The 13592-nt window shown below is 37.1% G+C and overlaps 1 protein-coding gene across 1 annotated transcript in view; it reads right to left on the bottom strand.

The window, feature by feature from the left end:
* BCHE (butyrylcholinesterase) overlaps positions 1-10381 on the bottom strand; it is a 56835-nt gene extending 46454 nt beyond the window's left edge. The window contains exons 1-2 of the mRNA XM_075268720.1: positions 10300-10381; positions 48-1579 (exon numbers count right to left, since the gene is read on the bottom strand). Of these exons, the coding sequence (XP_075124821.1) occupies positions 48-1570 (1523 nt within the window). The 5' untranslated portion in view covers positions 1571-1579; positions 10300-10381. The remainder of the gene's footprint in view (positions 1-47; positions 1580-10299) is intronic.
* Positions 10382-13592: the final 3211 nt, after the last annotated feature.

The raw sequence follows: 13592 nt of genomic DNA, 5'->3' as shown, positions 1-13592 counted from the left end.
AGTACAAATATACAGTAGCTTAGCGAAATCCAGTATTATAAACTTACCCAGTTTTTGCAAAGTTGGCCCAAAACCTCATTACATTCCGACTCAGTGCTTCCTCCTCTTTTGTGTAATTGAGTCTCCTGTACATTGGGATTCCAAAAACGAATTCAATTTCATAGCCATGCACAACTCCCATCCAACCTGGCCATGCTAGTTTGGACGATCTGTGGTTGAAGAAGTACAAATAGGCTTTGTTCCCAAGTTCAGAATTTCTCTTTGTGAATTCCAGCAGCGGACATATGAAATTATAATCTCCCACAATGTCATCCATGGCATCACGATTAAGAACCGGATTTTGTTCATCCTCCCAGTTTGTGTAGTGAAAAATCACAGAGTCGACAGCAAGCTCCGTGGCTTTAGGAAATGCCAGTTTTACACTTTCTTGAAAATGAGTTCTATTGATAAAGCTTTCATGGTCTATGCTGAACCCTGGCATCTGATAAACCAAGAAGTATGACCCCTCATCCTTATTAACTCCTGTTAATATCTGCGTATTTTTTTTTAATTGCCCAAGTTGCAGAAGGTTTTCAGGTAAATCAATGAGAAAATCTCCATCAACTGTTGGAAGAAAATTAACTTCTATTAATGATCTTCGTGTTAGAATAGAAAGTGATTTTTCGATGATATCCTGCGGAGTCTTACTCCTTATACACGCAATGATTTCTGTCTCATTTCTGAAGGAACAGCTCAACATGTTTGCTATTGTCAGAGCTCGATTACGGCCTTCTGTGCCACTTATAGCACCCCAAGGGGCATTTGCAGTTCCACTTTGCATAATGGCTCTTGTAAAATAAGGATGACTTTTAGGAGAAAGCAAATGATAACTGACAGATGCTCCTCCTGCACTTTCTCCAAAAATAGTTATACTTTTTGGATTACCTCCAAATGATGCAATGTTTTCATGAACCCATTGAAGTGCTAATCTCTGATCAAACAAACCAGCATTGCCCGGAGCTTCAGAGTTACCTGGAAAAGCCAAAAATCCCAAAACCCCCACTCTGTAATTCAAGGACACAACAATAACACGTTCATTCCTAGCTAAGAACTTGCCATCATAAACCTCTAATGATGATGTTCCTGTCTCAAAACCACCACCATATATCCAAACCATGACACTGGCATTTCTTGGCTTTGGGCTTGGTATCCATATATTAAGATATAGACAATCTTCACTTAATTGTGTATTTGGATTCCACATTTCGGCTCCAGAAAAGCCTGGGAATGTTTGATCAACATATTGATAACAGGAGTTGGCATAGGTTGTAGCATTCCTCACTTCAGACCAAGGTTTAATAGGTTGTGGTTTTTTAAACCTCAAGGCACCAATTGGTGGTTCAGCGTAGGGTACCCCAAGGAAAGCTGTGATTGTCTTAGAAAACACTGATATTTCTATCCCTCTTACTTTTCCGGAGTTGGTTAGAACGACATCATCATCATCATCACTGAAGACAGTTGAGGAAAACACAAAAATGACTGTGAAGCAGATTGCAGAGATATTCTTTCTTTGTGTCGGCTTGTACCACATAACTGATAACTGCAATAGACACATAAAACTATTATTATTTGATAATACAAAAAAAACTATAAAAATATAAATCATTTATATAACTAGTAGCTAGACATGATGGCTTAGACTGAATCAGAAGTTGTAGCCAACCAACTGGAAATAAAATTATAATGCTCTGACCCCAAAATATAGTAACTGGAGGCCATTTTGGGTGTGGAAATATAACAAACAGTTATAAGCACTTTTACTCACTTCTTGTGAAGAAAGAAATTTTTTGAGAGAAGTCCTCAGTAGTTGATACCTTTTTTAATGGCTAACTTAAAAAGTTTTTTGATGACATATCGAGCATTCGAGACTATAGAGGTCTCTTCATCAGGATAGTATAACACAATTTCTGAAGTTAGGCATATATATATATATATATATAGAGAGAGAGAGAGAGAGAGAGAGAGAGAGAGAGAGAGAGAGAAATGGATTTCTCATATGTCATCAAAAAACTTTTTAAGTTAGCCATTAAAAAAGGTATCAACTACTGAGGACTTCTCTCAAAAAATTTCTTTCATTTCATATCCACTGGCTAACACGGTACAAGGATATTTTTTCTTTCACTTCTTGTGGGCATTCTTGTACTAATCAGTGCTCCTTAAGGGTCTTTCTCCAGTCTCCTGGGTGATGTCATGGTCTCAGCAGTGACACGTGATGTCACCAAGGAAGTAACAAGGAGGCTGTAAGAGGACCCTGAATGAGTGCTGGAGGATTCGAGGATGCCCAGGATAGGTGAGGAAAGTTAGATATAACTGAATGTTATGTTTCCACACATTTCCAGGGCCAAACCATCCGAACCTGAAATTAATCTTCTGAGGTTCGCCCATTTCTACTAGTAACTATAAGTTAATAGGTTGCAGGCAACAAGCAATATCTAAAAGCAGCAGTCTTCATTTAATCACCTATAACGTTACACAGAGACTTGGATTGTGCAACACCAAGATCGTATTGAAACTTTGCAAGGAATGATTGTGAACATGGTCAGGTTGTGACATGTGGATACATATAAAGCTCAAAGGGACAGTTGTAAAAAATCCAAATCCACTGACATTTTGATCCCAGACTCTAGTAAGTTTTGTGTAACTGTAGCACATTTGTGTATTTTGTACATGCATATCATTGCCAAATCGCAGCCTATTCACTTTTTTTTTTATTCTTGGAACCTTTATGCAAATTGATGTTGCATGAACTAAGTGGCTGCGATTAATGATTGACATTGACCAAAAATAGGCATTCTCAACATTTCCCATTTTCTTTTGTTGAAATCTGCACTAAAAACACTTCAAGCTGCAAGCTTTTTTACATTTATTTTGCGACTCCATTGAAAAAACCCACTGTCTGAACAGAGACTTGGCTACCTGGTTTATTTTGATGTTAAAAGCCAGCACTTGCTATGTCCATTTGCACTGCAATTTTTTGGACGTGGCAGATTTCCCTTTACATTTTACATTGTTATCTATTTATAATGGAAGTCCATATTTCCGTTTGTTGTGTTATTTGTTTGTTTTTAGTATAAACTGATTCAGTTACAGCTCTGTTCACACTTTTCTGTAATGTTTTCTGATTCCTACCCAGAGTTTCTTAGCATGATTCATATTTTTGTAAATTAAATGAAAACCTGATGTCTGCTCTATTTATTATAAGTCGATTAAATCTCTCCTAGCTCCTGTAAAAATGGAAGATTTTAGACTAGAATACAAGTACTGTTCCTTTAAAATGGCAGGCAATGTGAGGTTCATAGAGATTGCTGTCTTGGGGGTCAGGGGGCACCTGGATCCTGCTCTTCAGCATATGGAAAGTAAGCATTTGTCATTTTGCTGTACTTTTGCATGTGGTGCCTATGAGATGCAGATGGTTGAGTACCCTACGTATCAAAAGGGCCTATGTATACCCAGCAGTATTAGCAGAGATTACAGTATGGTAGTTATACCATCTATTGTTTCAATGGAGATATTCTGAAACCTTCCATAACTCTCTTTTCTTTCCAATGAAATATCTAATAAAAGCCTCATCTGAAAATTTTTTGTCATTTTATTAAATATGCCCTAAGGATGTATTCACACGACCATGATGCAAATCACTCTTGAAAATGGGATGAAAAGATCTGATTTTCATCACAGATTCACAACCGTGCGACATCTACTAACAAATAAATTGCCATTAATAGCATATTCTATTTTTGATGGCATGTATTCATGGCATGGCTTCATTCATACAGTACAGACAGGCAGCTGGATTTATGTCAGGGAAGTATTGCTTACATGGCCCGGAAATAATAGAACACATGTAAAGCCGATGTTAGTATCAGAAGAGACAAAACTTTTTTAACTTCAAATTGTTAGATTAAAATCATTACATAAAAGATGAAAAAACTTAAGAGAATAGTAGCAGTAAACAAAGCAAGGAATAAAACACATCAAAAACCCCAAAATATTTGTCCCATTTGGACATTAATTTGATTTTCTAAACAATTTGCTCAGTTACTCGGGATTAAAACAAAATGCCGTATTCTGTAAAATCTCTGTACGAGGCTAAGGCCCTATGTTGCGGAAACACAGCCTTTTTTATTGCAGATTTTGTTGTGTTTTTTTGAGTCAAAGTCAGGAGTGGATTGCGCAGAAGGTAGAAGTATTATAACTTCCTATATATTTCCCATTCTTTTCCCAGCCATTCTTGGTTTTGGCTCAAAAAACTGCAACAAAAACTGTGGCAAAAATGCTGCGTTTCTGCAACGTGGGGCCTAAGTCTAAGTATTTTTCTCACTACCTATCATACAATTTATTCTTTCCACTACTCGGTCATTTTGAAGTTTGTCAAAGCTTTTGATACAAACCTTTTAAGGCTGGGATCACATCTGTCCCTCCAGCGTGGTAGTAAAATGCAAGAAGTTTACTGATACCAGAAGTGATGTCATAGTTTTCTTGAGGATGGTCTCTGTTTTGTTACTGGATGTTAAGTTACGCTGGGCAACAAATTGTTGAATGGAGCATTATTCTGCCCAGCTGGACATGTGATATGTGCGTCATGTGTTACGTGTATCACAAGGTATGTAACGTTTCTAAACACCATTTGGTTTTATGACAATTTATCGCACAGTGATATGCTAACTATAATATTTGCTTCTGATCGTTTTATCTACAATCAACTATACACATCAAGTTTATCGGGTTAAGGATATTTCTGAATTAACTGCAGTAGATCTGAGCTGAAGAATATGGAGAGTCATGTTTAGAACATTTCCATGCAGATCATTGGTAAATAACATGGAGTCAATTCATCTTCATGACTACAGCAGTGAACGTTTCCCTGGACATGTGCAGAACACATAAGTAAAGACATAAATAAAGTACCATCAGCTATATGTCAAGTGAATTATTATGGATGTATCTCCATCCTGACCTTTTAATACGTAATGCGTTGTTCTATATGCAAATACCCCAATGAGGCTATAACTATAGATTTTGGATCCATCTTAATTGACAATATTCTTCATAGTAATTTATTGTTTTTAATAAACTAAAACAGCCCTGGAAAGCGAATGGTGCTGTCCATCTAATCTGTCCACTGCTGATCATCAATATAAATGACCCAAATTGCTGTGAGTTTATTGATTCATCCCCCTATCCTGCCCTTTCTCACCTCTACTCTAAGACCTGTAGTGATCAATTGATTGACTGATCAATGTTCTTAGATTTTTCTTTCTAAACTTCTTATTTGACATTGCTGTACATTAATATCAATATTATGGTCAGAGATTTCTCTTCTGATTCATCCTGCCTATAACCTTAATATAAGAGAATTTATTTTGGCATTAAACTGTATTACCCATATTTTAATGTATCAAGCTCTTATTTCTCAGCATGGATTGTTGGTTTATGTGCATAGGATTTTCTCTACTCATACATTAAGATAATGATAGAAAAATATATATTACGCTTCATTTTGCATGCCATAGAAATAATATTTTTTCTTATTCAAGTGTTTTATATTCTATAATAAAAAGAACACAAAAATGTACAAAATACATGTACATATAAAAAGGCAAACATAGGTAAACTGATACAGATCTAATATGGAGGTTATGTTAAGAGGAAGCACACACCCAACATGACTAAGGATGGGTTCACATCTGCACCCAGTCTCCGCTTTAGCCAATCCAGCGGGTTTCCATCTTCTGCCCTGAGAAACTGGACAGGGGATGGAAAGCCGGCAGTCAGTTTTCAAACCTATTCACTTGAATGGATTTGCAAAGTGACTGCCAGTGTGCGTATTCTGCCTGTCTGCGGCAAAACAGTTTTTTTTAGCCAGACACAAAGTCGGACATGCAGGACTTTGTGTCCAGTTAAAACAAACGCTTTCACAGTGGACAGGCAGAAGATGTACATGGGCAGTCACTTTGCAAACCCTTTCAAGTGAATGTGTTTGAAAACTGATTGCCGGGTTTCCGTCTCCTGTCCAGTTTCTCGGGGCAGAAGACAAAACACCCCCGGATTGCACAAACCGGTCAGCGGGAGCAGATGTGAACACGCCCTTAGGGAAACATATTTTGACAAAACAGGTAAAAAATTAATTAAAGAAAAATAGCAACACGAATATGAAAAGTTATTCCCATTATTCCCACTTTAGACATTAATGACAGATCCACGTGATATACAATAAATGTCTGATATGTGCAGGTAACCACATGTATCTCCATAACAGGGTTTCCTTACTCTCATTCTGTCTGATGTGGTCATCTGCCCAGATGTTTCTATAATTACCATAGAAATGAAAGGGCACAACTACAACATGTCTGCAGCTCACTTTCTGTTCATTCTCTACCTGACTGCACCAGACAAGATGGGGAGCAGTAGAGACAGATGGGAGCCCCAGGCAGATAAATGTAGTAGAAAATATTATTTGAAAAATAAGCAATAGTATGTTATATTAAGTGAATCTCAAGTATGTCTTATGTGAAAATAACTATTTATGATTGATCATACAGTAAGCAATATAACCAAAATAGACTGCAGACAAAATACTATTGTTGAGAAGTATTAACTCACTATACAAAAATGTGACAAAGTGAGATGGAGAATGATACAATTCAGTAAGCTTCCTCTAGTGGATACAATGTCTATGTTGTAGATTTGGAGCTTTGCATCAGAGTAATGATACAAACTACTATAAAAATATTCACTGTAAAGTTCTAAACACTGGAAGAAACAGAAACACCAACAATAGGTGAGATGGAAAAGTGGAATAGTTGTGTAACCACCAGTGAGTGCCCCAGGTCAATCCCTCTTGTAGTGGTCTCGGTCTTGAGAGAACAAATTCAGGTAACTAGCAAAGTTCATTATAAAATTGAAGCTCTAAGAACAATAAACACCTTATCTGGACACTAGGTTCAATCTAGGAACCTAATTGTTCAGGTTGGGTGTGTCTAGTGAAGCTTATGTTTTTATACAGTCAAGCAAGGGAATCTTTACTGGCATATACTCTGGTCCTTTTGGTAGCAGGAAGAGAGCATGTAATCCTATAGGAAGATCCAGCAGAAGCAGCAAAATCTGGAGTGTATGTGCATGGCAAGATGGATAGTATGTAGATAAAATAACTTAGACCCGGTCGCTGGAATAGATACGAAGTTGGTAGGGACAGGCTGTTTGCATTACATTATACCTATAGCACCCACCCAGATTCTACCTCTCCTTTACAAATGACCTTTTGTGAAATGGAAACAAGTAAACTTATTTGAGGCTTTTTCTCTATTGTATTAGACAAAAAAAATCATAGCTAAAATATTTACAGAAGAGATCATATTGTACAAAACTATAACATTTTCCTTTAAAAATTAATTCTGTTTTACCACGATGTCATCATAGTAGGAACAGAAAGAAATTCCAGTAGTGAATTATTGGATGTTCTTCTGATTTTTAACTAGGTCATTACATATATAAAGTTCATGCACGTGTCTATTGTATTAAAGCTAGCCATGTGCATTAGATGTGTTTGTGACATACCTGCTGACTTGGATAAGCTCACATCACCATCTAATATGTACAGTATAAAGGTTTCCCAATTCTTGCCTAAAGGCATATGTTGGGAAAAATATCAGACAGTTTGTTTTCAACTGCATGATCCTTTTATTTTCTAGGAGGTAAGAGCTTTTCTCGTCTCTCCCATTTTAGAAGTCTACTTCTGTATGGATACATGGGGCTAATGTGTAGCTTTCTAAAGTCTATGGCTGGGTTAAAAGGCTTTTTCAGACTTAATGCATATTTAATACTGATGACCTCCATTGGATAGGTCTCCAGTATTTGATCTGTTGTGGTCTAACACTCAGTCTCCTCACAGATCAGCTGTTTCGGCAGTGTGGAATCCGCTGCAGTGGACGAAGAAAACAAACAGTTCTGATCCTATTAAAGTAGTAGGAGCTGATCTACAACCCCATCCACTCTATAGTATCGACGCCACATTACTACTACTACTACTCTGCTTCTATTACTTGTATAGGACTGGAGCTGTTTCAACTCCCTGTCCACTGCTGCAGCTTCTGGGGCCCGGACACTTGAACAGCTGATCTGTATGGGAACTGAGTGTCAGAGCTCCATAGATCACATACTGATGTATCTTATAGATAGGTCAGTAGTATTAAATTTGTATTAGGGGCTAGAAACCCTCTTTACGCCTCTAGATTATTGATATAATTTGTTTACTTTGTAAAAATCCATATGGTCAATGCTTAAAAATAATACCACATTTTTTCATCACTTGTGCATTCCTTAATAGTGATCACTGGTGACAGTATCAAGAAATGTAATGTGTAGCAATGATGATGATGGGAGACAGAGGGAAAACTTCACCACAATAAGTACTCTGAAGGAAAATGTCATAAGGTGCTCAGAACTAAAAAAAACATATTCATTGATGAGTTGAAAAGCTGTTCTGTGTAAATGGGGTTTTACTTTAATTGTAATATTGTATCTGTCATTGTATCATCAGCTACATTACAAATAAATCATTCTATAGATTTCATCCCTCTTTCCTATCTCTCAGGAGGATGATAGGAAAAAAAAGAGAAGAAATAGAGTGATAAAGTGCTAATCATTAACACAAATGTTTATGTACAATACAGATTACACTGTATACTTTACTATCTTATTTATTTAACGTTAAATTGCAATAAACATGCTTTTGGACAGTATTGTATTTATGGAACAGGAAATCATTATCTGTCATTATTTATAAGCATATAATCTCCTGCATTGTCTTACAGCCGAGAACGTAATATGCTCCACTGCCCTCATGTGCCCTTTACATATTAATAACTTTATTTACGCTAATATTAGATGCACTAATCCTATTACTTGTGCTATTTTAGTTCAAGTATATTTTTACATGATAATGGAGCAGGAATTAGTGCAGCTTAACAAGTGACTGAAGGAGATAGAATGGTAATATAGTGGTGTTTGTAAAAAATATATGACAAAGCTGTATTGATGTACAACTGTTATAGTGTAGCTGCCATAACAATAAATCTATTCATGGCTATGATAATTAGGATGTACTGTAGGGTTGTTTGTCTGGCTCTGAATGCAGAGAGCTTCTGTGATTTGATTATTATAATTTCTTTTAACTTCTAAGATATTTTCCACTTTAGTTAACACATTGCACAGGGTTACCCAATTGTTCAATTATTTTTAGCCCACACATTTATTTTTCTTTGGCAGGCTTAACAATAGAGCAGAGTCAACATAAATAAAGCCAATTATGGTAACATGCTTGAATCCTTAACAACGATAAAGTTAGAAACCAAGTTCCCTCTGAAGTAAAACTTGGTTCAGAAAAAGTTCTGAAAGCAGTCATTGTATTATAATAAATTCACAAAAGATCACATTTATTAAAAAAAAAATAGCTGTTAATAGGCTGCATGTTTCTGAGAGTTTCCTTATTTATTTTTTAAAATCAAGTTACTTTGCTGTTTTAAATTAAATCTATAATAATAATAATAATAATAATAATAATAATAATAATAATAATAATAATAATAATAATAATAATAATAATTTATTATAAATATTATTATTATTAGTAGTAGTAGTATTATATTGTATTAAACAATATTTAGTAGATAAGTGATGCAAATAAAACAATTCTTTCATTGTAACTATCTGAAGGGAATTCCACAAAGTTACACTTATAAATATTTTATATGTCTGTATCTGTGTAAGGCTCAGATCTGCAATAAGTAAAAGTCTGCAGCTTGTTGTAACTTGTAGTCTCACAACAGCTGGAGAGCCAAAGGTTTCAGACTACTGGCAGAACGCGTTATTATATAGAAGTTTAATTTTAATTCATATTATATAGTTCTATGTCCTTATAGATGTTAAAAAATATACTATAGTAGTAAAATCCATGCATCTGAATATTATAAATGTATATATATATATATATATATATATATATATCATATAGAAATATAGAACATATTACTAGAACACATATCTAAATGAGCAGTAAAATAAAACACAATAAACTATACTTAGCATTGTCTTTGGAAATAATAAATGTCATAATAGCTTCAGTAGATGATGCCGACTTAATATAGTTTTTTTGTCTAGTACTAAAACTGTATTAATTCCTCCTGATTTTTTTTTTTTTTACAGTCTAAATGAACATGGCTTAAAAGACTTGTTGAAATGCAGAAATGCTACAAGACTTACCTGTATTGATGTTTCAAAGTTTAAGTTAGAAACAGTGAAGATCTTAAGTAGTTCAGTGCCTAGAAGTGCATCTGCTGCCTCAGTTCTGTAAATTGGATAGTACAGACATTAATAGAAACTGTGTCTGAATTAAAGCTCGCGAGACTTGGCAGTAGCAACATGATCTGCAAGCAACACAACTTTACCATCTGACATCTGCTCTATGCATAAGTCTTGTTGTCTATAGAGCCTGCTAATAAAATGTACAATGCTGCCACATGATTGGCAAAAGTGACTTTTCTAATGCAATGAGACAGTGGTATGTATTGAATTAACATGTTCTCTGGTAATTACATTCATTTTACTATATAAAACTGTAATTACTGAATTATGAAATTCATATTAATAGTAACTGCACATTTACTGCAGTACATGTTGAGACTGAATATAATTAGACAAAAATTGGCTTGTAACCATGGCTCTCTCATGCAATTTATTTTCCAGAATGCCATCACCCGCTTCAGGGCTTCTCCCTGCAATATGGTGCCTGAAGGCTAAAGCAGTCTATATCCTCTTGTGGCCTAAGTGAATATTCCTGTGTCTTGTCTTTAAGATATATTTTTACCTGCTTACCTACTGGAGTAGAACAGGTGGGTCAAAAAACAAGTCAGACACTATATCTTTTTGACAAAATATTGCAATTTCTATTTTTTTGGGAATTTTTACTCATCTGGAAATATAACTAACCACTCAAAAGGGCTGTTTCAGTGTGTTTTCTGATGACATGGGGGAATTTTATATAGAAGGGTTTTAAAAAGCCATATTATTTTCCCTTGTTATTATTTGGATCTTACAGACTACATTTAAAGGGGTTGTCCAGGACTATGACATAGATTGCAATGTCCTCTTTACCACTTACCAAGCACAGCGTCATACAGTGAATAGCGGCTGTGCTTGGTATTGCAACTCAATCCTATCCTGAAAAGAGGAAGTAGAGCTCAATATCGTTGTATTAAACCCTTCCAGACATCCCAAACTATCCCGTAGTATGATTTTTAAAGATGGTGATGACTCTGCTGAAAAGCATCAACCATAGCCACTGGATCTCTGCTGTAATGCACAGTGGAGTCCTGGAGCTAATGCTCAAGATCAGAGTCCACTTATTGCTAAGTGTGAGGCCCCCAAAGTTGGAAGAAAATATCAGGGAAAACACCTGATCCCACCAGCCCCATACCTTTCATGTTGAGGGATGGCTCCCACATGGCAAGATTACATTGACAGTAGGTACAGATAAAAAGATAAAGCTAAAAAATAGTAGAAGGGATATTACAACTTAAGGATCTTTCAGTTCTCTGTATGGAGTGATCTACGCTTAATCCGGTATTGCTTGTACAGCCTAAACGCAGCGAGGAAGAAAGACTTCCAATAGTGCTTCTTCTCACACTTAGGGTGACGTACTCGGTCACTGACAGTACCCATAAGAAGTCTCTCAAATAGAGATGAGCGAACACTGTTCGATCGAATAGATATTCGACCAAATATCAGGCCATTTGAGGTATTCGATTCCAATCGAATACCTCGAGGCAAACGCACTAAAAATTAGTATCCCCTCACACCTTCCCTGGCGCTTTTTTTGCACCAATAACTGTGCAGGGGAGGTGGGACAGGAACTACGACAACGGAGGCATCGAAAAAAAATCAGAAAAAGTAGTTGACTGGCTAAATCAGGTGACCTCCAATTTATATGAATGGTGGATTTAACATTCGGTTAATTTGAGAATGTGCACTATGTGACTGTGAGACAGGGAGATAGATAGATGTACTGGCAGGGTTAGCTAGGGATGCACTGAACCCTGCTGCACACTCAGCTCTGCTGCATCTCAGCAGAGCTGAGTGTGTAGCAGGGTTCAGCACACATTCAGCTCTGTTCATCACCGATGCAGCAGAGCTGAGTGTCCAGCAGGGTTCAGCGCATCTCTGATGCAGCAGAACTAAGTGTGCAGCTGGGTTCAGCACATCTCTGATGCAGCAGAGCTGAGTGTGCAGCAGGGTTCAGCGGTTCTCCAGTGTAGCAGTTCTGACCATGCGCTCAGCATGGCTGCATCTCCGGTGTAGCCGAGCTGAGTGCATGACCAGCACTGCTACATCTTGGCATAGGAATGCATTGACCAGCGTTGATTGGCTGAATGCCATACAGAGTACAGCATTTGGCCAATTAACGCTGGTTCTGCCTGAGGAGGCGGAGTCTAAGATCGTTCCACAGCAGTCTCCATTCTGGTCTGATCTTAGACTCCGCCTCCTCACAGACGAGCCTCGGGAAGAACCAGCGTTGATTGGCTGAATGCTGTACTCTGTATGGCTTTCGGCTAATCAACGCTGGTCAATGCATTCCTATGGGGAAAAGTCAGCTCCCTCATATCGCAAGCTGATAGGGATCCCAACATAATACAGTGACTTGGGCATGTTAGATGCCCCCAGACATGCTTCCCTTGCTGTCCCAGTTGCATTCCAGGGTGTTGGCATCATTTCCTGGGGTGTCATAGTGGACTTGGTGACTCTCCTGAGTCAAAGAGTGGGATCCCCTGAAACGAGCACTTTTTCCCCTAGACTATAATGGGGTTTGATATTCGTTCAAATAGTCAAATATTGAGGGTCTATTCGAAACGAATATCGAATATCGAATATTTTACTGTTCGCTCATCTCTACTCTCAAATGCAGTTTTTCTCTAATACCCGATCATTCAGATTTTTTTCAAGCTTCACAGTAATAAATAGTACCATTGTGAAGAGCAATTTGTATCACAAACTTAAAGTCCTCGCATGGCTCTGTGAATGCAAAAATAAAGTCATGGGGTTTGGAAAACGGGGAGGCAAAATAGGAATCGAAAAATTCCTGCCGCAGGAAGGGGTTAAGTTTAACGCATGGAACATACTGTGTGCCTTGGCAGCTGTGTAAAGCTCTACATTATTACCATGTTTTTCTCACAAAATGGGTTTAAAATGTGAGTGCCTGCTATGTGGGGCCAAAGCTAATTTACCTCATTCTACTTTTGAAGTGTGGTAGTAAACCTGTGTACCCAGTAAATCCCTGCAAACATATGGAGAACATTCAAACTTGAGACAGATGTTGCCCATGGCCAGAATGGATCCAGGACTAGAGCTCAACAAGGCAACAGTGCAATCTGCATTTTCTGGTTCATTCTCATTTCAGGTCAATATAAATTGAAGCCTCAGGGAATAAGAGCATTTTTGTGTTATTTGTTTTTATTCTGGTAAGCTATATCCTATTTTGCATGTATGCCATAAATAGGGAT

The sequence above is a fragment of the Leptodactylus fuscus genome, chromosome 3, assembly GCF_031893055.1.
Source record: "Leptodactylus fuscus isolate aLepFus1 chromosome 3, aLepFus1.hap2, whole genome shotgun sequence".
In the NCBI taxonomy this organism is placed as follows: domain Eukaryota; kingdom Metazoa; phylum Chordata; class Amphibia; order Anura; family Leptodactylidae; genus Leptodactylus; species Leptodactylus fuscus.
The sequence above is the reverse complement of the archived record's forward strand: the minus strand, read 5'-3'. Positions and strand labels throughout refer to the sequence as shown.